The sequence below is a fragment of the Apteryx mantelli genome, chromosome 8 (genome assembly GCF_036417845.1).
Source record: "Apteryx mantelli isolate bAptMan1 chromosome 8, bAptMan1.hap1, whole genome shotgun sequence".
In the NCBI taxonomy this organism is placed as follows: domain Eukaryota; kingdom Metazoa; phylum Chordata; class Aves; order Apterygiformes; family Apterygidae; genus Apteryx; species Apteryx mantelli.
The window spans coordinates 26364984-26390955 of NC_089985.1; the positions used below are offsets into that span (position 1 = coordinate 26364984).

A 25972-nucleotide genomic window follows, 5' to 3' on the forward strand; every position below is an offset into this window, starting at 1 on the left:
AGCAGGTCCTCATTCACCTTCACTATGCGGGGAATCATATTAACCCTTGTGTTTACGCTTGTGGGTAAGCTTACTTTTCCCTTCTTCATTTGCCTTTCCTGGAATTTCCTGGAGTTTGGTGAAAACAATTAGATTTGGACTGAACGTTACTCATGGGTCTTTCTCATCTCTTTCTGCAGGTAGCCAGAAGTTTGACATTGGTAAGTAAATTTACTTTTATAAGCTTCTTCAGTGACTTTGTTTTGATGACTATTAATTATTAGAATATGCTTACAACTATCGTGAAAATGGCTATTATTCCCCACAGACCCTGGATTTAGTAGCAGAAAGACTTACATTTACAGCTATGAAGGCTTTATGTTGAATGGGCTTCAAGAAAGAAGTTTAGCCAGAGCTGGCTTGCGCTTGAGCAGCAAACTAGAGATCAGCGGGCTATCAGAGAATACCTATCTCCTCAAGGTAGAGTGTCTTGTTCCAAAGAAAACACACCAAACAATCCTGAGTTATAAATCACATTTAAATAACTAATCTGTGTTGTAAGAAACCTGTAGGAAACAATCCTGAAGACTTAAAGAGCTCTGTAGATTTTAAAAAATGATCTGCAAGCTGAGGTTTCAAAAGTGAGTAGTGATTTGGCATCCAGACATTTATGGACATTTGTTTTGCAAATCATTGGTAGCTTGTGCTTCTCAAAATTTCGTATCAGCATTGGAGGTGCCAAAATGAGGAGTCATTTTAGAAAATTTTGATTGTCAACACAAGGGACTCAAGCCTGCTCTGATTTTAAGATTTGATTTTATTCTCATCACGTTTCCAACTCCTGTGGGAAGCCAAGACTTAGGTGTGTAAAATCATTGTCATGCAGGCAATTAATAAATGTAGGTTGTATTTGCACACTTGAAAAAAGTGAAAAATCATCAAAAAGGAGTGTGTAACAAAGTTTAATATTTGAATAATGCAGTAGAAGGTCTGTATGTAAGAAATCATACCTCCATTGACATTGGTAGGGATAGGGCCTGACCCATCCTAAATAAATACATTTCAGGCAAGTATTTTTATTCATCTATGTAATTTATTTACAAATGAGACCTTTTTGTACCCTGAGTTCAGTGACAGAGCTCTCAGTGATTTTAGTAGAACTGTAGATCTTCTTTCATTAATGAAGGCAAGAATTCAAAATTATGAGCTAGAGATTGTGATAGTTTTCATCCTGAAATTGTTATATTGTGTGTAATCCACCTGACCGTGCTCTCAGAGACACCAGTGTAAACTAGCAGTTACTTCACCAGAGTAACATTGCTTCTGATATACATTGTGCCTCTGTATGGGGAATTTTTTTTAATATAAATACATTATTCACTACAAGGTAATTAAAAAATAAAGTTGATTTAAGCAATTCACAACTATGGGTGAAATTTGGCAACTTTTTTTTAGTCAAAACAAACTGCCAGTAAACATTTTGGGAGGAGAAGAATTAAAATGCAACATTTTAAACTATATCTTTTTGAAATTTAGAATGATGTACACTTTTTAAATGTTAACTTTCACCTAAAGCAGAATAATATTTAGTTTAAGGCTAAAAATATGAAGAATTTTGTTTTAATCTTTTTTATTATTTTTTGAATCAGCCTTTTCTCCTATATAGTTAATGCAAGTATGATGTTTAAAATCTCACTACAAGATAATAATGATGTGTTAACTGTTTTGTAACATAACACTACTGAGCCTACAGAGTTTATCCTGGTTTTAAAATAATAGTGTAAGCAAGAGAGGAAAGAATGAACTGCTGTATGCATACCTAAGCCAATATTTGGAAGAAAGAGTATATAACTAATGATGATGTTAATTTCTTCCAATCTGTTTGCATATTTAGTACCAAAGTAATGTTATTCACAAATAGAAATAAATGTATTTTCTAACTTTTCCTCTCAGATCCGCTCTCCGCAACTGGAAGAATACAATGGAATCTGGCCCAAGGATCCATTTACTCGATCTTCCAAAATGACCCAGATGTTGTCTTCGTGTCTTAACAAAACCTTCAGCTTTGACTACACTAGTGGACGGGTTGGAAACACGTATGCCCCAGAAGACTGCCCTGATATGTGTACTAACATAGTGAAGGGAGTGCTGAACATGATGCAGTTGACCATTAAAAAATCACAGAATGTGTACGAATTGCAAGAGGTTCGTTTTTTCTTTTCTAAAACTATTTTACTGAAAGGATATATTCTTTTTGGGTGTTCTTCATTCAAGTTCATGTTTATCTGCATCTACTTTCAAACATCCATCATCAAACAGAAAGTCCATTTTCATTCACAGAAGAGAAAATGTATACATATGTGTTGAAGTAATTGCTTCTGTTGGAATTTTTTTAATATGTCTATATAATTGCTTTACTTAAAATGCAATACTTTCAAGAAAAAAGAATTATTAGCTATTAATTATTTGTTATATAACTTCCCTGGTACAGCTGCTTCATCTATTTTATCTGTTTACTGCTCATGTTAATTAATTGATTACTTTTTCATTTGAAACTCAGTTGACTTTTGTTCACATGTTTATTTTTCAGTTCAATAGAATTAAGCATGCGTAATGGTAGCAGATTTCAATACATAATTAAGACTGCTCAGAATATCCTTACCATCATACCGTGCTGTCAGAATCTCCATTCAGTAAATCTTCTCATGCAATGAAATCCGGATGTAATTAGGAAGTCTAATTATCTCTATTGACCTATGCAGGTTGGAATTGGAGGTGTTTGCCCTACAAGGTATGTTATCCAGGAAGACAGGAAGAATAGCCGAATGTATGTTACCAAAACCATAGACCAAAACAATTGCCAGGAAAATGTGATGACAAGTATTGGAATGGCTTACATCCGTCCTTGTCCTGTGGACATGATGGTATGTAAGACCTGAACAGATCTGCCTAATATCAAGCACAGCCGTTATATTCCCATTCATTCTGTGGATTTCTTTGTCCTTGTTTAGAAAAGAAGACCCATAAAAGGGACTGCAGCTTTCTCCTACAAACTAAAACACTCAGACAGCGGTACCCTCATAACAGAAGTTGCATCGCAGCAGGTGTATCAGATCTCACCATTCAGTGAACCTACTGGTGTTGCTGTCATGGAAGCAAGGTAAGCCTGGGATGAGATTGCATCAAAAGATGAGAATAATTATAAATTCTGGCAGTATTTTTCACCCCCAGTTGAAATGAAGTGAGAAATAAGCTCAGCAGTGGTTGGGTAAAGCTGCATGTACTCATTACAGGGTTTCCCCACCCTTAAAAATGGAGTGAACCATTCTTTATTTGTGTCCCACTGAACTTTGCACAATTGTGTGCAAGAAAAGAAAGAAAACTCTTTTGCTCCCTTACACTATCAGAATGCAATTTTTCTACCATGGCTGTCCTGCAAAAGGGCTAATTTATGCTGTCAGGAGGAAGATTGTGCACATAGAAATAAAATCATTGATTACACAGAATCAGTAGCTCGTCGTCAGGAGACGGCAGTTTAGCTCATCCTCAGGATTGATTTCACTGTGGGTAACTCAAATATTGTTTTGTTCCAATAATAAGATTCTACCTATTCACAAACTGTATAATTTTACTGTGATAAGAAAAATGAGTAAAGGCCAAAAACATTAGCTTCACAGTATTCCTGAATCAATAAATAGCCAAGGCAGATGGAGAAAGATAACTTTTATTCCTTACATAACACTTGCTGATTTCTCTCTGACTGCTGACAGACAACAGCTTATCTTGCTTGAAGTGAGAAGTGAACGAGGAAGCCCCCCAGATATTTCCATGCAGAGCCACGGAAACCTTCATTACCATTTCCCATCAGTATTGCCACAGATGCCACTTCAGCTAATCAAGACAAAAAACCCCGAGCAACGGGTATAGAATTCTTAAGTCTTCAAATTGCTTTCCTAATCAAAAATTTAATAAAAAGCAATGTATAATCATAAATACTAAATGATTTAATTATGGATTATCTCTCTCGGTGTTTTGTAACAGATAGCAGAAACACTGCAACACATAGTCCTGAATAACCAGCAAGATTTCCATGATGATGTCCCATACAAATTCTTAGAGCTTGTCCAGCTCTGCCGAATAGTGAGCACTGATACTCTTGAGTCTTTCTGGAAACAATTTTCAGATAAACCTCGTTACAGGTATTTGGTTGTATAGCCTGTGAAGAAACTTCTCATTTTTGGAGGAATGAGAGCTAAAATTAAGGTTGTTTTTTTTACCCTGATTGCAGGCGATGGCTGCTGAGTGCAATTTCTGCAACAGGCACAACAGAAGCACTCAAATTCATCAAGAACAGAATTCGCAATGATGACCTGAACTATATTCAGACTCTTCTGACTGTTTCTTTTGCTCTCCATTTAATGAAAGCTGATGAAGACACTCTTCCAATAGCAGCAGTGAGTAAATCCGTGTGAATCTTTCCTATCAGATAACAATAGAAGTGATAACTGATGATAATTTTCAATTATAAAGTATTTTAGAGCATAGATTCTCCTCTCATATATACTAATTTTGTATAAATGCTACTCCATGAATTTATTTTGGCATTACTTGTGTGAGAGGAGAGTTCAGTCCTGTGTCTTCATTTTGCTATATTGATATAAAAACCTCTCTCCTATAACATCTTCTGATAGTTATTCCCATTTTAGTTTGCTGGGACTATATGTCATGGCTTCTGCACACAAATCTTGGTCCACTTTTATATCTTACTTCTTAAACATAAAGGGTGATTTTTGTGTTCTCTCATTTGAATACCTCTTTTAATTGAAAAATATTCCTGTAAACTGGAATAAAGTGCTGCAAGTAGAAGTATTAAACATCAACTCTTTTCACACTTATTGTGAACAGGGTTTTTCCCATCTCTAGTCAGTTTTCCTCTTCTTAAATAGAAAAAAAATAATTTGATATAACTGAGTTACACATTGTTCTAGCGATATTGTATTTATAGATTGACATTTGCCCATAATCTTTGTATTTTCAGCCTGATGTTCAATTGAGGAAAATCAAAACTGTGCTATATAAACTAATTTAAATATGATTTTTTATGTTGTAACTAATAGGGAATGAAGCTCCTAAATGAAGCTTGCATGTAAAATGTTCTACAAGGCAACCTAATTTGCTTGGCTGTGAATAATACTCAGTCTGAAATTGCTCCCCCTAGATAAACCCTAATAATTTTCCTGATCCAGAAGCTATGTAAAGAATTGTATTACATACCAATTTAAATATGTTTTTCCTCTTCTTTTGACAGGATTTAGTGACCAGTTCTCGAATTCAGAAAAGTCCCATGCTTCAGCAGGTTGCCTGCTTGGGATACAGTTCTGTCATTAATAGATATTGTTCTCAGACCTCAGCTTGTCCTAAAGAAGCTCTTCAGGTTGGTGGCCTGATTCTTCTTAATAAGCCCATGTAGTAAATGTTAATAAGATGCAGTGTAAAAATAGTAATTGGAGTTACAAATACATATTTCATAGGCCTCCTTCAGAACAAAGGAAATGGATCATTTTACTAATGTAGATATTTCCTTTGTTGTTGAAAACACCTAAGCTAAAATCTTGCTGCTACCAGTAAAAAAAGCTACCACTAAATGATTTTATTAAAACCAGTTACTTTACAGTGATAGGATTTTCAGTGGGCAAGGGAAACACTATGGACAACTTGTACATCAGGCAGAAAAGACTGAACTGTGCTTTGTCTATAGCCCCTCCATGACCTGGCAGATGAAGCAATCAGCAGGGGCCGTGAAGACAAAATGAAGTTAGCTCTGAAGTGCATTGGTAATGTGGGAGAACCAGCCAGCATGAAGCGCATCCTGAAGTTCCTTCCAATGTTTTCATCGAGTGCTTCTGATATCCCAAAACATATTCAGATTGATGCCATAATGGCCTTGAGAAAAATAGCTCAGAAGGACTCCAAAATAGTAAGTAGGAAATGCCAGGGACTTCTTTACTTAATGCATTAGAGGTGGAGAATATATACTAATATATAAGGCTAATGATTTTAAAGGCTCCATGTTTGCAGATTCAACATGTTTGTTTATTTTTAAGAACAGCACAATACAAGCTTAGATTCCAGCTAAAGTTTTCTGCTAAGCTCTAATAATTGTTAGTCTGTAGGAAGCTTTCAGAAGCATATCAGCAGAGTTTCTTTAGTCATCTGGCGTAATCAATTAATTCCTGTGCTAGTTATATAGGGTGGAAATTTAGCTATCTAAAAGTCAGACATATACTTTAAACTGCCTCTGTAGTCAGGAGGAAAGAGATACGTTCTATTGTTTTCCTAGGCAAAATCTCAACATTGTTCTGCTTCTGTTTCTTTTAGGCCCTTTCCTTAAGGTCAGATAAGTCACCACTGACCCCGGTTGACCACTGAAGGTGCCAGTGTGGCAAGGGCAGGCACGACTTCTGCCTTTCAGATGATTTAGATATCTAAAGGTGCTGTGCAACAGCAGTGTTGCTGTGCAACAGCACCCACTCAGACTATCTTTTGTGAGCTGAAGATCCTCTTGCAAAAGTGGTCTAAAATGGTAAAGCACACTCACCAAGTTAGTGGGGTTACTTCAAGAATGAATCTCTCATGTTAGCTACAGTTATTTCCTTGAAAATTATTCACTGACATTTGAATGTCAGCTCCTGTAATGCAAAAAGCTATGCTGATACCTTTGATACATGGACATTTCTTTCAGATTCAGTGCCAGCCCTTCTCACTGGCTGCTTGCTCCTATTCTTGCATGGCCCTTCAGTTGTGTTAATAAAAGATTGTGGAACCATGCAGTAAGCAAGATCAGGGGACTTTTTTTCCACAGGGATAATGACCCCCTCTCACATTTTTCTTGCAGGTTGCATGTGGATCCAGCCTGCAAAACAGAAGCTCTAAATTACTGGTAATGCCATCTACTGTTTTCTCTCCATAGGTGCAGGGATATCTCATTCAGATCCTTGCAGACCAGTCACTTCCCCCTGAAGTACGAATGATGGCTTGTTCTGTTATCTTTGAGACGAGGCCTGCCCTTCCTTTAATAACAACCATAGCTAATGTGGCAATGAAGGAGAGCAATTTGCAAGTGGCCAGTTTTGTATATTCCCACATGAAGGCTTTGTCAAAGAGTAGATTACCATACATGTACAACATGTAAGTAGAGGCAGGAGTGAAATGGGTTATTTTCTGCAAATAATAAGTTCTGTTACATTCTTGTTAATAAGAACTGCATATGCTGACAAACTGAATCCAGTTTGTATTCTTGTGGGGTTCATCTTATATCTGGATACTGTTACCTATTCTTATTTTGTTTAGATCTTCTGCTTGCAATATTGCCCTTAAGCTGCTGGCCCCCAAATTGGACAGACTAAGCTATCGATATAGCAAGGTCATTCGTGTTGGTGGTTACTTTGGTGAGTAAAAGCACTTCAGTGACTGGGAAGTTTTCACTTCAGAAATACATTCTAGAGAAATAACAAGTCCTTTGGAAAAATAATGTAAGACATTGTGAATCCCAGCCTGGATTATGTCTAGAAAGGTCATTTAGAACAACTGGCTGGTTGTAAAAAGAGATTCTTTTTAATAAGACAAGACATTTGCTAAGAGTGATTTCTGCAATGTTTAGTTTATTTCTTCTTTCTGAAAAATGAATCTATTTCTTTTTACAAATTACTTGAGAAGCTTACTCACGTCTCCCAAAAATCCCTTTGCTACAGTAATGTGTACTTAGCATACTTCAGGTTGGCTGAATGGTCTCTTTGCATTCACTGGTTTCTGATTTCATTTCCTTGCTGTCCCAACCTTCTGTAATCCTGTAGAAGATTCTGCATTTAAGTAACAAATTGAGTTAAATGTGATAGTATATGTTAAAAAGTCTGTGAGTAACCATTTATTAATTTGGGCCTAGACAGTTAAAACCTCTATAATGATGTAATGGTAATGGTAAAAAGCTGCAGAAATAAACCTTGGATGATAAGCAGAATGGTTAGAAGAAAATGTCTTTTGTTTATTTCAACCCTAGATAACTATAAAGTTGGTATTGCTGGAGATGTCTTTGTTATGAACAGCCCAGGAACAATGCTCCCATCAACAATGATTTCCAAGTTGATGGCAAACTATGCAGGTTCAGTGGCTGATTTGTTGGAGGTAAATATTTTACTTAAAGCAATAATAGAGCAAATTAAAATGAAATTTGACTACTAAGTTTCCTCCCTGTAAGTGTGTTTCAGACTATTCTGTCTCATGCTGTTTTGGTAGGTTGGCGTTCGAGTGGAAGGCCTCACAGATGCCATAATGAAACGAAATATCCCGTTTGCTGAATATCCCACATACAAAAAGATAAAGGAGCTTGGAAAAACTGTAGGTGTTTTCAGTCATGTAGTGTGTGGGTTATATGAAGGGGTGTTTAGTGAGGCCTGTGGTATCAATTAAGCCCTGTTCGGAAGGCAAATTACCCACCTGGTAGTCAGCCTGAATATCTCTGTGAAAGAGGGATTGACAGCGGGCTGTAGGAGACATTATTCATGTAATGTTTGCAATAGGTCCTGCAAATTCTGACTCTGGCCCTGTTTCCTCACCGCCTTATACGTGACTACAGAAGAAGCAAGGGAGGAGACAGGGAAGCCAGACTTTGCAGTGCAGGATGTGTTTTTAATGTCTGGCAGGTTTCCCCCTTCCTCCCTTCCATTTACCTAACTTAGTTTACAAGCAGATCTCTTTATCTTCAAGAGAAAAAGTGACTTGTTGCTGTGTTTTTAAACTGGATTTAGTGGTACAAATGGCCCAGACCCTCTGTATTGGAATAAGTGGTATTTCATCAGAATACAGAACAGTGGATAGGAGGCCGTTTGTGAAAATCTCAGTGACAGGGAATAAGTCTGAAATAGTGACACTGTGTTATTAACAAAGCAGCAAAGAAACCCAAGTGGCAAAGCAAAATTACAGCTTGGTCAGCAACAGTCTTTGTCATCTTGTTAAGGAACTTTGTTTCTTTATCTGCTTCCTAGCTGTTAGGATGGAAAGAGCTGCCGACAGAAACCCCCTTGATATCAGCCTACTTGAAAGTATTTGGCCAAGAGTTGGCCTATGTCAACATCAACAAGGAAGTGCTGCAACAGGCTGTGAAGGTACCAAGGACCCCTACTTTCCTTTGCAAGATTTGACACCATTATCTAACCTAACTTCCTAACCTCTTGGATCTCTATTTTTCTGTAGACTATAGTAGAACCTGCTGATAGAAACACAGTGATGAAGAGAATTGCCAGTCAATTACGCAATGGCATTGCAGGACAGTGGACACAGCCGGTATGGCTTGGAGAGCTTCGATATATTGTCCCTAGCTGCATTGGTCTGCCACTGGAATATGGATCATACACTACTGCTCTGGCACGTGTTGCAGTGAATGGTGAGTTGGAAAGTACAAGATCTGTTGTACTAGCTCTGAGCATCAGATGAGAAGGACAGGTTAAGAGAGGCTGGAGAAAGAAGTGGGAAAATAAAAAGTTAGAAGAAGAGCTAATTTTTGTAGTGCCTTAAAATACAGGAGAGGAGGTAGTAAAGATATTTGAAGAGAAGCTGAACACAGCTGAAATAGCAGATGTGTCAAATGATTTCTGCATCATGTTTGAATGGACTGAAGACAGAGGACATGAGGTGAGAATCTGGGAAACCAAAGAGAGAAAGGTTACAGCATTCAAGGCCAGAAATAATGAAAGCTGTATGGGGAGTTGGCTACAGAAACAGGAAGGAGGGGGTGGCTCCCAAGCAAAATGTACACATAGACTAAGCACGATTCAACGGTGACAGAGAAGAAAATGCAAGACAGTCTAGAAGAACTATCAGTAACATTGGAGAAGGCAGGAAGAAGGCTTGTGAGAAGAGACAGAGAGTTCTACTTTAGATAGAATGAATATGCAAGTATGAATTAGCAAGAGGTTATTTCAGTGATTGTACAGTTGTGCAGCACACTTTTGCCTTGAGCAATGTTCAGACACAATGAGCTTCTCAAGCTGACTGTACTACAGGTGAGAAGGAATTTTCTTTGCTTTTGGCTTGCTTCATGTTAGCTTCACTGAGTGGCTATTTTTATTCCAGATGGTGAAATTCCCTGCCACAGGCAGTTGTGAAGGTTAAAGTTTATATGGGTTAAAGATGAGACTGAAAAATGTCATGAAAGAGGAGCGTGAGAGAGAGGGTTACTAAATAAACCATATATGGCTCAGGAAAACTTGGAGCTGAAAAATTGTTGGAGACTGGGAGAGTATAAAGATGAAGTATATATACTTGCCCACTTTTTACAATTCTTCATGCATTCACTGTTGGGTGCTCTTTTTTTGTTGTTGTTATTTTATTTTAATAGCATATTTGTACCTGCCCTCCTCCCCCCCACCTTCCTCTTTTTTTTGGAATAGCCTCTTTGTAGCCAAATTGGGGAGGTAGGGACTAGGCAGAAAGGCTATGAAGTGGATGAAAAGCTGGCTAGACTGCTGAACTCAGGGTAGTCAACAGTCAAGACTAATTGATAAGTTGTTGTGAGTGACATTACTCTGTTGTCAACACTGTGCAATGTCTTTGTTAATAATCTGAAATCTGGAAAAGAAGGCACCCCCAGCAAATCTGTGGATGACACCAATTTGGTGGAAGTAGTCAATGAGCTGGAGGGCCGGGCTGCCATTTCAGGAGACTTTGACAAGATGGAGAAATGGCCTGACAGAAACATGATGAAATTCGACAAAGGCACATGCAAAGTCCTTTAGCTGGGATGGGATAACCCATGCAACTGTATAGGCTGGGCATCACCTGGACAGAAAGCAACTTTGCAGAAAAGGACCTTGGAGTCTCCCAGTGGACAAGCTGATCGTGAAGCAGCAGTGTACCCTTGTGGTGATGAAGGCCAACTGCATCCTGGGCTGCAACAACAAGAGCAGAGCCAGCAAGGAAGTGATTATTCCCATCTATTTGACACATTTGAGGCTGCATCTAGAGTAATGTGTCCAGTTTTGGGTCCTCAATTCAAGAAAGGGACTACTGTGTCCAGTTTTGACTCCCCAGTTTGAGAAAGATGTTGACAGACTGGAGCAAGTCCAGCAGCAGATCACCAAAATGGTTGGGGGCTGAAGCACTTGACATATGAGGGAAGACTGAGAGAGGAGGGTTTGTTTAGCCTCAAAAAGAAAAGGCATGGGGAGATCTACTTGCTGTCTTTAACTACCTAATGGGAGGCTACAGGGAAGACAGAGTCAGACTCTTCCTGGAGGTACACAGTGAAAGGACAAGAGGCAATAGACACGAGTTGCAACAAGAGAAATTCCAGCTGGCATAAGGAAAAAAAAATGCCACAATGAGGGTGGCTAAGGACTGGGACAGGGACCCAGGCAGGTTGTGAAATTTTCATCATTGGAGATATTCAAAACAGAGCAATCTGATCAGTCTCAGAACTGATCAGATACCCATTGATATGGATGGTCCAGTGCTGATTTCTTCCTTCCTCCATTAAAAGAAAGATAGACTAGTCTGTGATGTGACTTGGCAGAGGCACTGAAGTGAGCTTGCCCGGTCACACTGGATTAGAGCAGAGAACCTCCCACTCTTGCTTTTGAACAGACAGATTTTTCCCATGGATGAGGTCCCCTGATATTTTTCCAGCTCTCCAGGTCAGGCTTCTCATATTCATATTCCAATGACACTTTCCTCTTTTGCATTTTCCAAAGCCAGATCAATCTTGCTGTCATGGCCACTTTTGCAGACAAGACACTGGGAGAGAAGGACCTCGGACTGACCCTAGATGGCCATTCTTATGTTCTTAGCAAGGACAGAGCATATTCTTGAGTCACTGTAAATGAGCTGTTAAATTTCCTGCTTTCCGGTGCTGAAAATTGTTTTAGGTCTTCTGTTTTATACAAGTCCTGCTATCTCATTAGCATTCTTCTTTGCCTTTTTCTGAGTATTTTCAGTCTCTCTCAATAAGCTGTCAGAACAGAATGTATAGTCCCAAAAGACAGCATACTGTTGTTCAGTAAAATGTCATTCTGTTGCCTTTTGCAGTTGTCATCCTTTTTAGAATTACCACGTACTCCTTTTGTTGTCTATTTCTCTGACTGTTTCACTGATCTTCTTATTTGCTGCATTCCTCCCTCCTTTCACTCTGACAGTCTTGGATGTTCAGAGTCCATCAATACATGTAAGACCTTCAGACTCCAACTTTGATTCTGAGTCTGCTTCACTTGCTGTCAAGGCCACTGGACGCAGCAGTTTTCCAGGTTCATGCCAAGAATGCTTTTTACCAGTATGCACCAACTCTGCTTTTTGGGTCTATTGCATGTCATTTGTTGGCACACTGTTTCCACAGAAATCCTAGAAGATTTTCAGGCTTTTTGTAATTTTTTACTATCTATTATTACTTCTACAAAAGAAACTATTTACCCAATGCCAACAGCTTTTTCATCATTTTTCTTCCAAGTCATAAGGAAAGATAATTATTACCCATAGTTCTAGAATATAGTAGTGAGGTTGCCCACCATTCACTTCTGTCTTCTGGTGCCAGGTGTTTCTAAAATTTTTGTGTTATACTAATTAACAAGTTTTCAATTTGGGACAACACTTTACTTTTCTTACCATACTTTTATTCCCATTTTCAGTATGTTACACCAGAACCTTTACCTACAGAAAATGTTTTCCATATATTATATTCAGCATTCTTCATACTTGAAGAAGAGCTCATGTACCCAAAAGTTTGTCTCATTTTATAGCCATATTCTTTGGACCAATAAAAAATATAACCTCTTCCTGAAAACAGTGCTTTCCTTGTGTTCAAGTCTTTGCTTTCACTTTTACTATTTTTAAATGTTGTTCTGTCTTTTGCAGTTGATGGAAAGATGAGCCCCCCTTTAACTGGCGATCTTAGACCTTCCCAGTTGCTTGAATCCACCATGCAGATTCGGTCTGATATAAATCCAAGGTATGGCAAGTTTCTAAGACTTTAGATATTGGTGGAGGTCTTCCATGGAAAGAGAGTACTCCATATTAAAAAAAAAATACATATTCTTACATATACAATATCCACAAATACATATACATACAAAATACATATTCTTACATATGACCATTTCACTCTGTTTCAGCTTATATGTACATACAGTGGCAACAATGGGTATCAATACAGAATACTTTCAACATGCTATTGAAATTCAAGGCAAGGTCCAGACAAGAGCTCCAATGAAGTTTGATGCCAAGATAGACATGAAATCGAAAAATGTTAAGATTGAAACAACTCCATGCCGTGAGGAAACTGAGATAGTGATTGGAAGGTACAGTAGTATTACTCCAGAATACTTCCTATTTCTCTTTTCTGTTTCTGAAGCCTTATGAAGTTCACTCTTCACTGATATCTTACAGAGGTTTCTAGATGTGCAGTGTGACTTTTCCGGTATGTAGCATAACCTTTAGGTTAATTTAGCTTAATTTTTATTTTAATTTTGTTTTATACAAATGCCTCTCAGATATCAGAGATTTGTTTAAGTTTACCTAGACTTTGAAAACTTCCTGTGATATAAGGAACTGATGTCCCTTATGACCTCTTATTTGTCTTTTGCAGGTATTTATAAATATAGTTACCTATACATTTCCTATATTCAGACAACGTGACTCTATGATGTGACGATCCACTGACAGGGACATAACTCATTTAACCAAAAGACATGGGATTGATACCATTTACCATTTTTTTGTGCCTATCTCCACAGACATAAGGCTTTTGCTGTATCAAGAAATATAGGAGAGCTAGGTGTAGAAAAGAGGACCTCAATTCTCCCAGCAGACGTTTCATCAAATATTGTGGAAGAACCTTTCAAACCATCAGAGAGAACTTCCAGGGAAGATGTCACAATGGTAAACTTTTTTTTGCTTCTTTAGTAATATTTACCCCCTCCATGCTGCACACATCTGCAGTTTTACCTATGATATGCTCCCGATGTTATTCACATGCTTATCTTCAATGCAGCAAGGGGCTGACAGCATGCCAAGGAAATATTCCTATAGCTCTCAGGAGGATCTTCACCATGGCACTGGAAGAAAAACACATAAACGAGACATTTGCATCAAACTGCATCATCTTGGTTGTCAGCTCTGCTCTTATGGAAGGTCACGAGATGCCAGTTTCATAAAAAATACATATTTGCACAGATTAATTGGAGAACATGAAGCTAAATTAGTTTTGATGCCAGGTACAATATTGAGCACAAGTCTTTTCTGCTTATGTTTGTCAATCCAGCTTGAAACAGTATAACCTTCTAATGTGTGTAATTGGTGTATAGTTCAAACAGATGCTGATATTGACAAAATACAGCTGGAGATTCAGGCAGGATCCAGAGCAGCTTCCAAAATAATTGATGTGGTAAGCTCGGGGTCTGAGGAAGAGGATGCATCATCTCCATATGAGGACATTCAAGCTAAACTAAAGAAGATTCTAGGCATTGAAAAAGTGTTCAAGGTAAGAGATGGGGACAGTGGGGAATATTTTCCAACAAATGAAGTCAAGGGCTTGAAGCGGAGAACTGGCAATGGACAGCAAGGCCAGGCTGACAGTGAAAGGCCCGTCAAAAAAAGTACTTTCACCTGCCAGTGAGAGGCCTGTTGACCAGTGCCAGGCCTGGAGGGGACCCATGAGATGCGTCCAGCAGAGGCTGGTCCTCTGCACTGGGGTGACTTTTGGCTGGGAGGAGTGGGCCTAAAAGATTTCTGGTGCAGCTTCTGCAGTGAGTGGGGCAAGGAAGTTGTGTTTCCTTGCAAGGCTGCACTGAGCAGCTTGTGTGATACCCAGAGATAATGTACTTTGTAAATATAGAACCAAATGTATCCCCTTTCTTGCTCTTCCCTTTGAACTGTTTTGCAGGTCACAAATAAAACACGACACCAGAAGAAGCCTTCTAAGAAAGAAAACACTGTGTTAACAGATCTCAGGACAGACCCCAGTGCAAAAACCCCCTCTGACTCATCTTCTGCCTCCTCTACTGTCTCCTCTTCTTCCTCATCATCTGCTTCCTCTCCTGATCATAAAAAGCCTGTGGATGGAGATGAGAATGGTGAAATAAAGCAAACTGGAAACAAAGATACAAGCAGCAAGAGTAGCAGCAGCAAAAGTAGTAGCAGTGGTAGCAGTAGTAGGAGCAGCAGCAGGAAGTCAGTGAGCCACGGTAGCCATGGGCATCATTCAGGACATCTGAAAGACAGCAGCAGCAGCAGCAGCAGCAGCAGCAGCAGCAGCAGCATGTATTCCAAAATATGGGTAACTCATGTTTGTCAGTAAACTGATTGACGCTGCTAATGTTTGTGAATCACATTCCTGATGGCAGCTGGCTTTGCATCATAAATCAGGAAATTATGAGTTGACACAGTAAATTGTAGTAATATAAAATTGCAAAATTAGTCTGCAAACACACCTGCAATCACTTGGCTCAGATGTCTACTTTAAAGCATCTCAAAAGTTTCCACAACTTTGCTGAAACTTTTGTTATAGAAAAGCAGCCAATTTTTGCTGACTTAATACGTTCTCTTAATAGATGTTGCATGTTTCTGTCTTAATTTTGGGGTAAGAACATAAATGCTTCTATAGAAACTATTTCAAGGCTTTCACTGTGTGTCTGTGACTGAACATACAGAACTGTGTATGAATGATAATTAGTGAAATCCCTGCTTAATTCCCAGTTCTCAGATTTCAATGCAATTGTGGCATTTCTTCTGAGGCTTTTCATCTTCTCGTTTTTATTATTTCCAAAGGGAGATCATGAGATTTATCAGTATCGTTTTAGATCAGCACACAGGCAAGAGGTGAGTTTTCTTTCCTCAGTAGATGAAGTTTGGAATCTACCATAAGTTAAATGGAAACCTTAAAGACCTATTACTGTCTTTGTTGAAGAAAATTACAACACTGATAATATTTAGAACACCAACTTGATTGTGGCAGTTCTTCTGAGATGCGTAAAGACAGAGAGCAATGTACTCTTTTGTGTTGTACTCATGATGCCATTTGTGACTCTGCAAAGTAGATACAAAGCTCTACCAAAGCAGCACAAGGAATTGGGGTTGCACACTTCAAAGGAACAAAGGTCCTACCATCAAGAGCTTGAGTCCTTTGGTGTCTTTCTTTGGAAACACTGTTGATATACATTGGAATTACTGGAATATTGACAAATATGGGAGGATACCTTATTTTATGTTACTTTAGTTCAGCAGAAGATTCTTACTTGGTCTGATCCAGCCAGGAGCAGTGATCAGTAGTTGTGATCAGTGCTTCTTAGAAAGTAAAGCACTCAGCTGCATGTGTCCATCCCTTCAGTTGATCAGGCCCTTCCAGAAATAAAATGAATCAGGCCTGCTCTTTTATATTGAACCAGGAGACTGGTGCTATTTGGCTTGCCCTGCTCCAGAGTTTTTGCAAAGAGGGAATTCTCATCTAGGTTTGTTCCTTAACTGTCTGTTCAGGGGAGTCATATATATATATATATATATATATATATATATATATATGTAAATGAGATTTTATAGAGCTAGACTGCATGTAGTAAGCAGGACAAAGCATATCGTATTGCAAATCATTGAGAGCTCAGTGCTGGAATGCATATTTATCAACCATAAGCGCCATGACAGAGAATATTCTGCAGTGCTGTCTAGAACAATTTCTTCAAGCAAACTTTTAAGTTACCATCTTGAGCATGATGTGTTTTCTTCTTGCAGTTCCCAAAAAAGAAAGTCCCAGCTGACCGACTTAGCAGCATGTACTCGTCCACAAGATCCAGTTATGCCACATCCCGAGCCGCTTCCCAGGTTAGTTGCATAATTTTTAGGGGTTTCTGACAGCTTAGAAGAATGGCAGCGTGACTGTGCATTTGCAGTGATTGTACAGCTAGGATAATGGGAAGAGAGAAAAACCTACCTGTCATGTCTTAGGTATTGAGAGTGAGACACTATGGGTCCCCAGTACACTTTCCCCTGCAGTGAGGCAAAGATCTCTCTTAGTTGGAGTTCAGCACCACAACCCTTCCCTCACTGGACCACCCTGCCTGACAGATGCCTGTGTAGACTCATCTTGTGACCCCTGCAACCAGAGGGAAGCTGAGGCGTTGCCTGGCCAGTGCAAGGACACCAGCAGTGGAGGCCAAGGCTAAAAGTAGCCTCAGCAGAAGACTCCATCTCCAGAGATGACATGTAGCGCCTTGACCCCTCACCAGCACACACCCTGGTGCATGGGGACTTGCTCTCTGGGGAGAGGTGTAACAATGAAGTGAAGAAATTGTGAATTATAGCACACTTGGGGCCCTGCTGTCAAAGGAGGAAGTTCTTATGAAGAGATAGTCCTGGATTATATTTTGTGCTAGAGCGCCAAACAGACATAAAACAAAAGCTCATGCCCGCCTCACAGAGCTGTACAGCTGGAGAGTGAAATGACAGGCAACAGACTAAGACAGAGACAGAAAAACAAAAGGACACTGGTTGGGGGATGGTATTGTTGTGAGAATGAGTGATGAGTATAACTGACAGCTTTTGATATAAGTTAAACATAACCGCTTTCTTTCATTCCCAGGCAAATGTATTAGAATAATAATGTAACCTAAATCCTATAACCCTTGCTCTGTCCTAATGATATGAATATTTCCTTGGTATCAGCTGTAGCTGAGTAAATGTCACAAACTTTTGATCATATCAAACATGGTGATAGACATATAAAATCCTTATGTGGGTGCACAAACTCATGCACGTAAGATGTGCATGAGAGTTTGTGGGTGTATATATTTGTGGTACACATGCTGGTATATATTTGCAGTTCAGTTGCTTATTTTTCATTTATCCACCCAGATTTTGTATGTAAAATGTTCCATAGTAACTCCTTTATATTGACATTCTTTCCATACTTTCCCTCCCCTTGTTCTTAGCCTAAGTTTTTGGGAGATGTTAAAACACCAGTATTAGCCATTTTTCTTCATGGCATTCGGAGCAATAAGAAGATAGGGGGCCTCCAGCTTGTGGTATACGCTGATGTCTACTCCATCACACCCCGGATGCAGGTATTTGTGTCAAACCTCACAGATTCAAGCAACTGGAAGCTCTGTGCTGATGCTTCAGTCCTCAATGCTCACAAGGCAGTGGTAAGGCTCAGAAATAGTTATATACAGCTATATGCATCACAGGAAACTCATGTTCTACATGTTTAAAAATGGACCGCTTCTCTCTCCATTATAGGCTTATCTGAAATGGGGTTGGAATTGCCAGGACTACAAAATTTCTACTGAGCTGGTAACTGGGCGGTTTGCTGCTCACCCTGCTGTACAAGTGAAACTGGAATGGCCTAAAGTTCCTTCAAGTGTCACATCAACAGCAAAATGGTGAGATTTTAGTCCTCAGTTTCACTCATTTGTGGTGTTGGTCAACTGGGAAAATCCACATCCGCCCCTGAGATTCTAGTGATTAAAGTACCAGTTATTTTTTATTCTCTGATCTGCTTAAGTTTCAGTACTGTCTTTGGACATAACAGCTGAGTGGGAGATTATAACCAGTAATGTACAGTAATTCTTTATACTGGGCATAACTACTGAAAACCGAGGAACAGATTCTTCCTTTCACTGAACACTTGAACAGTAAAGCAAAGAGTGGGCATGGTACCCTAACTTTTTACTTGGTAACAGTGATCCTGAAGAAACTGTGTGCTGCTTAAGCATAGGTGTGAGACAGCCTGTTTTGGATGTACGCTTTTTTTTGCTTCTCTGTTTCACCAGATTCTTCTGTTGTGAATTTTTTAAGGATTTACAAGTTTGTCCCTGGGGCTGCATTTATGCTGGGGTTCTCTGAAAGAATGGGCAAGAATCCTTCTCGACAAGCCAGGGTGATCGTGGCTCTAACTTCTCCAAGGACGTGTGATGTTGTTGTCAAGCTTCCTGATGTAAATATGAAATATTATTGTCACTCTCCTATTTTCTCCTGCTACAAAAATCAGACAGTTGCTTTTTAATTACACTGGATCAATTCTGAGAAAGAAAAGTTAAGTAAAAATCAGTTTGGCTGCAAATGATGAAAACAATGTTTGTTTGTTTTCAACCTTTTTATATTCCACCGAAGAATATTCATAGAGTAATTTTGTTCATGGGAGAAGAGAGTGCCATGGGTACTCATAATGACATGTGTTTTCCTTTGTAGTTGCTTTGTAAATGTTCACCTAGCCACCTTTGATAGGGAATAATTCATTCTCTCCCAAATAATATCTCAGTGATGACCCACACCATGACAGTGCACTGTAAGCAGGAGCAAAAAGCTCATGGACAGTCAGAGGAATTCTGTTCTGAATGATATAAATTCTTTGTCAAACAAACAATCAATTGAAATCAATTTCCAAATAGGAGAAAAGGCTGATCTGAGCTGTTTGCTCAGAATACCTGGCAAAAGTGTGTTTTGAATGTGATTTTGAATTCCTTTTCAGATGATCCTCTATGAAAAAGCCATGAGGCTTCCCCTGTCGCTCCCTGTAGGTCCAAGGATATCAGCTTCAGAGCTGCAGCCTCCAATCTGGAATGTCTTTGCAGAAGGCCCCTCTGCAGTACTCGAGAATTTGAAAGGTCAGGATTTAATCTGATTCAAAAGCTTGACATCCTCAGTCTCTGGAATTACTTGAGTATCTTCTGAATTTGTCTGGGATTATTTGTCTCCAGTTAACAAAGAATTGTTCTGTAGAACAATTCTGTTCTGCTAAGATGGTTCAAATGAGAGAATATTGAGCAGATAGTACAGAAATCGTCAGTATTTCAGGGAAAACAAGTCTCAGTTGGTAACATTTAAACTTTCTGACAATCATTTTTGGTTAGATAGAGGAGTATGTTTTTCATGCCTTTCTTACAAATCATGGGTGCTTGGTAGCCAAAAGCCCCTGTAATCCTGTACAAAAATATCACATACTGATAAAAATATAGCTCTAAAAATAAGGTAGCACTAAAAGTAAATATGCCATTTATGAATTTCTTTTATGGAGAGGCAAATATTCATCGGCATTCTATTTAACCAGCTTGCTGCTCAGTTTCCCGCAACAAGATCACAACCTTTAATGAAGTTCAGTTTAACTACACAATGCCTGCGAACTGCTACCACATCTTGGCTCAGGATTGTAGCTCTGACCTTAAATTCCTGGTGATGATGAAGAATGCTGAAGAAGCTACAAACCTTAAAGCAATCAACATCAAGCTTGGCAGTCAGTAAGTAATTGTTAGCCAGATGCTGGGAGTGTGAGGGACTGCATCATCCCAATGTAACATGAGAGGAACTTAGATTTAAGCTTTACTAAAGTGGTTCAGCAACCCAAGGAATTTCATCATTTCCCTTATTTACTTTCCGTACACATTGAATATGGTGCCTATGATGTTATTCTGCATCTTAGGTGACAGGAATGCCCCTGATGTACTTTTAAGTAGCTGAAACAAGCTTATGCTACTGCCAGTGATGCTTAGTGAGCAGGACAATCACTTTGTGAGCATGTACTTATGCGTGCTGCAGCCTGGCTACAAACGAGCCCTCCTCTCCTTTCACAGCGAAATAGACATGTATCCCGCCAGCGGGCTTGTGAAGCTGGCCATAGATGGGGTCGAGAGCCCCACCACAAATGTCTCCTACTCGTCTCCTGCTGGTAAGTGATGCAGCATCTATTTCGTTCCATTTTCATATATGGGTTAGGAGAAAGAAAGAGAGAAAAAAATTCTACCAAGGAGATTTCATCAGTTTGTATTCAATAGGTATTTCTACCTTTAGTTGTAAGGTTAATATATAAGAACATGTATTTTACTTATTTGTGTGTAAGCATTTATAAAGATTGATTAGAGCGTGAAGCTCTTGAAATGGCCAAACTAGGCAAGATACAGCTAACAAAGTTCCCTCATTTTCATAGATTACTGCAGTTCCCACTGCAGTTCCAAATATGAGTTCCAAGTAGAACTTTTTCAAAATTCACCACACCTATATATCACAGTTTTCCCTGGTCAAAAATTGATTTATAGGTTGAAATTTGGTTAGCATTCTGAAATCTGCTAGGAATAAATAAGGAGAACTGGATGCATACAGGTAAAATCAGCCTGCTTTGTTCTCTCAGAACAGGAATATTTTTTCTGTAAAAGGGCACAGTCAGACTTTGTTTCATTCTGTGCTACCCAGTCAAGGGCAATATATAATGCAGGTGTTTCCTGATTGTGTAGTATACAAATCAGGCTAAATCCTACTGAAATTGGGTTAGCATCTGCCAGTGCTGAGCTTTGTCCTATTTATAATGTACTTGGTTAGTGTTAGCTGTGGTAGAAATGACTGCAGTGACAATCACATTGTTCTTTGTATTTTCTTACTACAATATAGTGTAGTCAGGGCCTTGTAGTTCTGCAAAACTGTACAGATGTTATAGACAGCTTTATAGCCATTTCTAGAGATACAATCCGAAGAAAAATAAATAAAGCTGTAATCATTGAAATTTTGTTTTCCAAGTTTTGCAAACACCTATTTTCTATATATACATATTTTTACATTGTTTTGCAGTATGTTTTGCTTCTTCAGTAGAACAAATGAAGAATTTAAGAAAAAAGAGCATTCTAAAAAAACATAAAAGTTGCTTTTCTGTTTCTGAAGAATGCTAGCTTGGGTCTGTTTGTTTGGTTTTCTTTTTCTTTTTGTTTCCATTCTAGGTGCTTCTCTGGGGATCCACAGTGAAAAACAAGGGCTTGTACTTGTCGCCCCAGACTATGGCATTGATAAATTGTACTTCAATGGAAACACATTCCAGGTATAGTTCCTCCTATACATAAGCTTGTATGTTGAGAAATTTCCATAGGATCCCCTTAAATCTGCATGGATGAGTGCAAGAGTATACAGGGGCAAAGTCAAGTCTGTCCTGGACCCAAAAAACAAAAAGGACAAAGATACTACAGCCAGGATTGCAGTGTCCTCTCTATTTCTGAATAGATGTTAGAATCCATCACAGACAATAATATCTCAGCCTTACAATATAGGTGTATAGGAAAATGGGCCTGTGAGCACACACAGACTGAATCAGCAGCACGTTTGCAAGCAGAACCAGAGTTCTCAGTTCCTGTCCCCTGTTCTTATTGCTGTATAATTCTAAAAACCAGCAAAGATGGAGCCTTTCTTTTCAGATGAGCAAGTGTTTTAAAATCTGTACTAGAAATTATGTGCAATAGAAACGTAAGAAATCAGGAAATCGCATTGTGTGATGAATTCTCCATCACCTACTGTGAAGACATCAGCCAGACAAAAGCTTCAGCATCAATGACTTAATAGACTAGACAGGCACAGTAGGTTTTAAAGGCCCTAACAAGTTAAAAACACTGCAGCACCATGGGAGTTTGGCATCTGACTCTGAGACCCTTTTGAATTCTTAGCAAAGAAAGCAAATAAAGGTAAATGTGCATTAATTTGTCTGTTATACTGGAAGACTCCTCTATACAAAAAATGCACTCCATAGGTCTTATTTTTTTTAACTTGAAATGACTTTGACTTTTTGTCTCAAAGATTCAAGTTGCTTTATGGATGGCAGGGAAAACATGCGGCATATGTGGAAAGTATGATGCAGAACGTGAACAGGAATATCGGATGCCCAACGGATATCTAGCTAAAGATGCAGTGAGCTTTGCTCATTCTTGGATTTTGGAAGAAAAGCCTTGTACAGGAGGTATACAAGCTCTAATAAATCTGAAATACTATTACTACAGTTGTTTAGAAAATGTAGAATCTGCTTAGAAAATGTAAAATCTGTAAAAGTTTTGAAAAAAACATTTTAAAATGAAGCTTCAATATTAAATTATATTAACTATAAAAATCATTTGTCATTTTAGAATGGAATGAGGAATTACAAGTAAAACAAAACAAGCCAGAAAAAACAAGTCAGTTAAAATGAAATAAGTAAACTGAAACAAAGATTTGTTTCAGTTTAAGTGTTTCAGAAGAAGGTCAGAAAAAAAATGTAAGTGAATAAATTCACATGGAATGTTCTGATTTAAGCAAAACAGCATTTTCCAGCCAATATTTGATCCATCAAAAAATCAGACGGTGATAAGTAATTAGTACCATGACTATTATTTTTACCATGACATGATTATTACCTGATTTTTGAACCAGTGCAACCTGTCAAGCAAAGCATTCAAGCACATGAGCAGTCCCAGGGTTATTAGGGGAAATACTTACATGGTCAGAGTAAAAATGATGTATTTTAAGTGTTTCAATAAATTGGGATCTTTCTTACAGTATACTCAGTTCTGCCAGCTGAGGCTATGATGCAACAGCATACCATACTGGAAGGAGGAGAACAAGCACATTGCCTTTGTAAAGAAGACTTGTCCTGATGGGAAGGACATACTCATTACCTGGAGATAACTTTCACATGTTTAGCTGTACATTAGCCTTAATTCTTTTATGTGTCATTGTAAAGAATATTTGGCATCAAACTTGATTTAGATGTGTAGTACACGTGCAAGTGCACAATAAAGTTCACATGATTGACAGTGACCATACATTGTATTTCCATTTAACACACAGTGTTAGGGATTAAAGCTTATAGTCAGGAATGAACTGGGGTCCATTTAGCTTCTCACAGACCTGTAGCTGCTAGTCCTGGCATCCAAAATGAGACCAGTATTACTGGCTGGCAGCAATGACTTTTAGGTCTCCAGATCTCTGCAGCAATTTTGAGTCAGAATGACAGTGGTAATGGTGTAATTCCTTAGTGATTATTTTTGTCTGTTCAGAACCATCCCACACACACACTCACTCCACTACTGAATATTAATAGCTTTTAAATGTGATTTTGCAGCTACTGAGTGAGCCAGTTTACTTTGCAAAATGTTTATTAGAAAGTTTATCAGACTATGTTTCTACATATTCATCTAGAAATAAACCAGTTGCATATGAAATCAACTTCCTGTAGCTCCATATCTAATTAGCTTATTTGAAAAGCTTATCAGTCAGTGATACTATTTTACTTATGATCACAGTATAGTACAAAAGAATTTAAAATATCATCAATGGTTCTATTACAGCTTGTAAACTGCAACGTTCATTTGTGAAGCTTGAGAAGACAGTTCAGCTTGCAGGTGTAGAGTCAAAATGCTATTCTACTGAGCCTGTGCTACGTTGTATGAAAGGATGTTCAGCCACCAAGACTACTCCAGTGACTGTTGGTTTCCACTGTCTCCCAGCTGGTAAGTCAACAGAAATCTTACTGAACAGGAGCTGACAAAAGTCTAAACAGCTTGTGCCTTGACTCAGTTATTCCACTTGAAACATTTGAATAAACTGACATATCCACAGGCAGACATGGACTCACTATTGTACTGACTGAAGACCTTTCTATCTTTTCATTAATATATAAATCTTTCTTTAGTGGAAGAGAGATGTTTTCTTCTGTTGTAATTTTACTATGCTTTTCATGATAGTGGCATTTAAAATCTAAACTGAACTCACCTTCATGGTGCTTTGAACTAACAGGGTAAGGGCAGAGTAACAACTTAGTTTTTCAGCTGAATTACAATGTATTGTAGCATGTGGTGGTTCAGCCACATTCAATCATGTGCAGCACCTGAAATGGGGACCTCCATCATGTGTATTTTTGTATCTCAGTGCCTTTGGGCCCAAGCCTATTTCATTGAGCTGATTTAGTCAATAGAAGGGCAGGTGTGGACAGGATTCCTGCCCACCAGTGGGCAGTCTTTTTTATAGGTACACTGTAGATTATGATAGATTAGATAGATAGAGATTATATAAATGATAGGTTCGTGTCTGTTTTCAAAGTTTGTTTTTCCTTTAAAGCCACAATATCCTTTTCAAAATGTATTATTAATAAAATTCTACATGGAAGTAGTAGTTTTCAGTGTAGAACTGACTTTTTAATTAACAGGTTTTCCTGGAACATCTCTGCTTGACTTAGTCAGATATAAATACATATGACAATGAGAAGCCAAGCCTGGTGTAATTAATGACTAGTACATGATAAATGCTGTACCTTGCAAAACTACTTCTGAAATACACTGTTTACCCTTCATTTTTTGTTCACCTTCAGACTCAGCTACCACTGTGACTGACAAACAGATGAAGTTTGACCAGAAGTCAGAGGATATGCAGGACACTATTGACGCACACATAGATTGTTCTTGTGAGAATGAAGACTGCAGTACATGAAGCTGTACCTTGCAGCCCAGGAGAAAACAGAAACATTTTACTGTTTTTATTGTGTGGTATTAGAAGACTCATCTTCAGCAATGACAGAGATACTAAATTAGGTGCATAAAGTCCTGTTAAAATTTCCTAAGTAATTTAAAATATTAAACATTATTATTGTAGAAACAGTTCTGCCCATAAGTATCTGATTTCATAATAAATCCATGCATGGAAAAATTGATGAAGGCTTCCTTATTTCAGTGGTTACAGAAACAAGGAGGCCTGTGTTACTTCTCCTCCCCCCCTATTTTGTAGACTTCTCAAGTCTGTGGCAGCCTGCCATGAAGACACATGCGTCAGGCTGAGAAGTGTCTGTGTCGGGCCCCACTGGGCATATGGGTTATGTAGTGTGGGAGAAGCTGCAGTGACAGGCTTCTGCATGTTTCTCCCAGTGCTTTTTTCTCTTGTCCTGGGATCCTGTGGACTGGGAGTGGGAACTGATCACTTGTGTGTGATGCAGCACGCTCTGGAGCAGCAGAGCAGTCACTACATGACATGCCAGTGCTGTTGTAGGGAACAGTAAGGTCAGGGATATAAATCTGAATCTCATACTTCCAACATGCAACTGGACAAGACTGCTCTAAGGGAGTCAAGATCATGTCATATTCCTGATATACCATATACCAAGCTCTCACAGAAGTTAGTGTGAATCAGAGGTATTTGAATATAACGTAGTGGAGTTACCTACCTACAAGACCTGTCAGAACAAGAGTCCAAA

The 25972-nt window shown here is 38.7% G+C and overlaps 1 protein-coding gene across 1 annotated transcript; it reads left to right on the forward strand.

The window, feature by feature from the left end:
* On the forward strand, positions 1–25296 carry LOC106499686 (vitellogenin-2-like). Its single transcript, XM_013961217.2, has 35 exons — positions 1–64; positions 180–200; positions 308–459; positions 1933–2184; positions 2742–2903; positions 2991–3139; positions 3750–3900; positions 4021–4178; positions 4268–4433; positions 5288–5413; positions 5738–5956; positions 6950–7167; positions 7330–7427; positions 8036–8160; positions 8272–8373; positions 9021–9140; positions 9229–9418; positions 12877–12970; positions 13134–13319; positions 13755–13899; positions 14012–14234; positions 14325–14500; positions 14903–15295; positions 15787–15837; positions 16744–16833; positions 17940–18152; positions 18247–18389; positions 18805–18943; positions 19478–19613; positions 20057–20243; positions 20577–20671; positions 21711–21808; positions 22555–22714; positions 24078–24239; positions 25097–25296. The coding sequence occupies exons 1-35, from the start codon at positions 25–27 to the stop codon at positions 25213–25215; spliced, it is 5259 nt and encodes a 1752-aa protein (XP_013816671.2). The 5' UTR covers positions 1–24; the 3' UTR covers positions 25216–25296.
* The last annotated feature ends 676 nt before the right edge of the window (positions 25297–25972 follow it).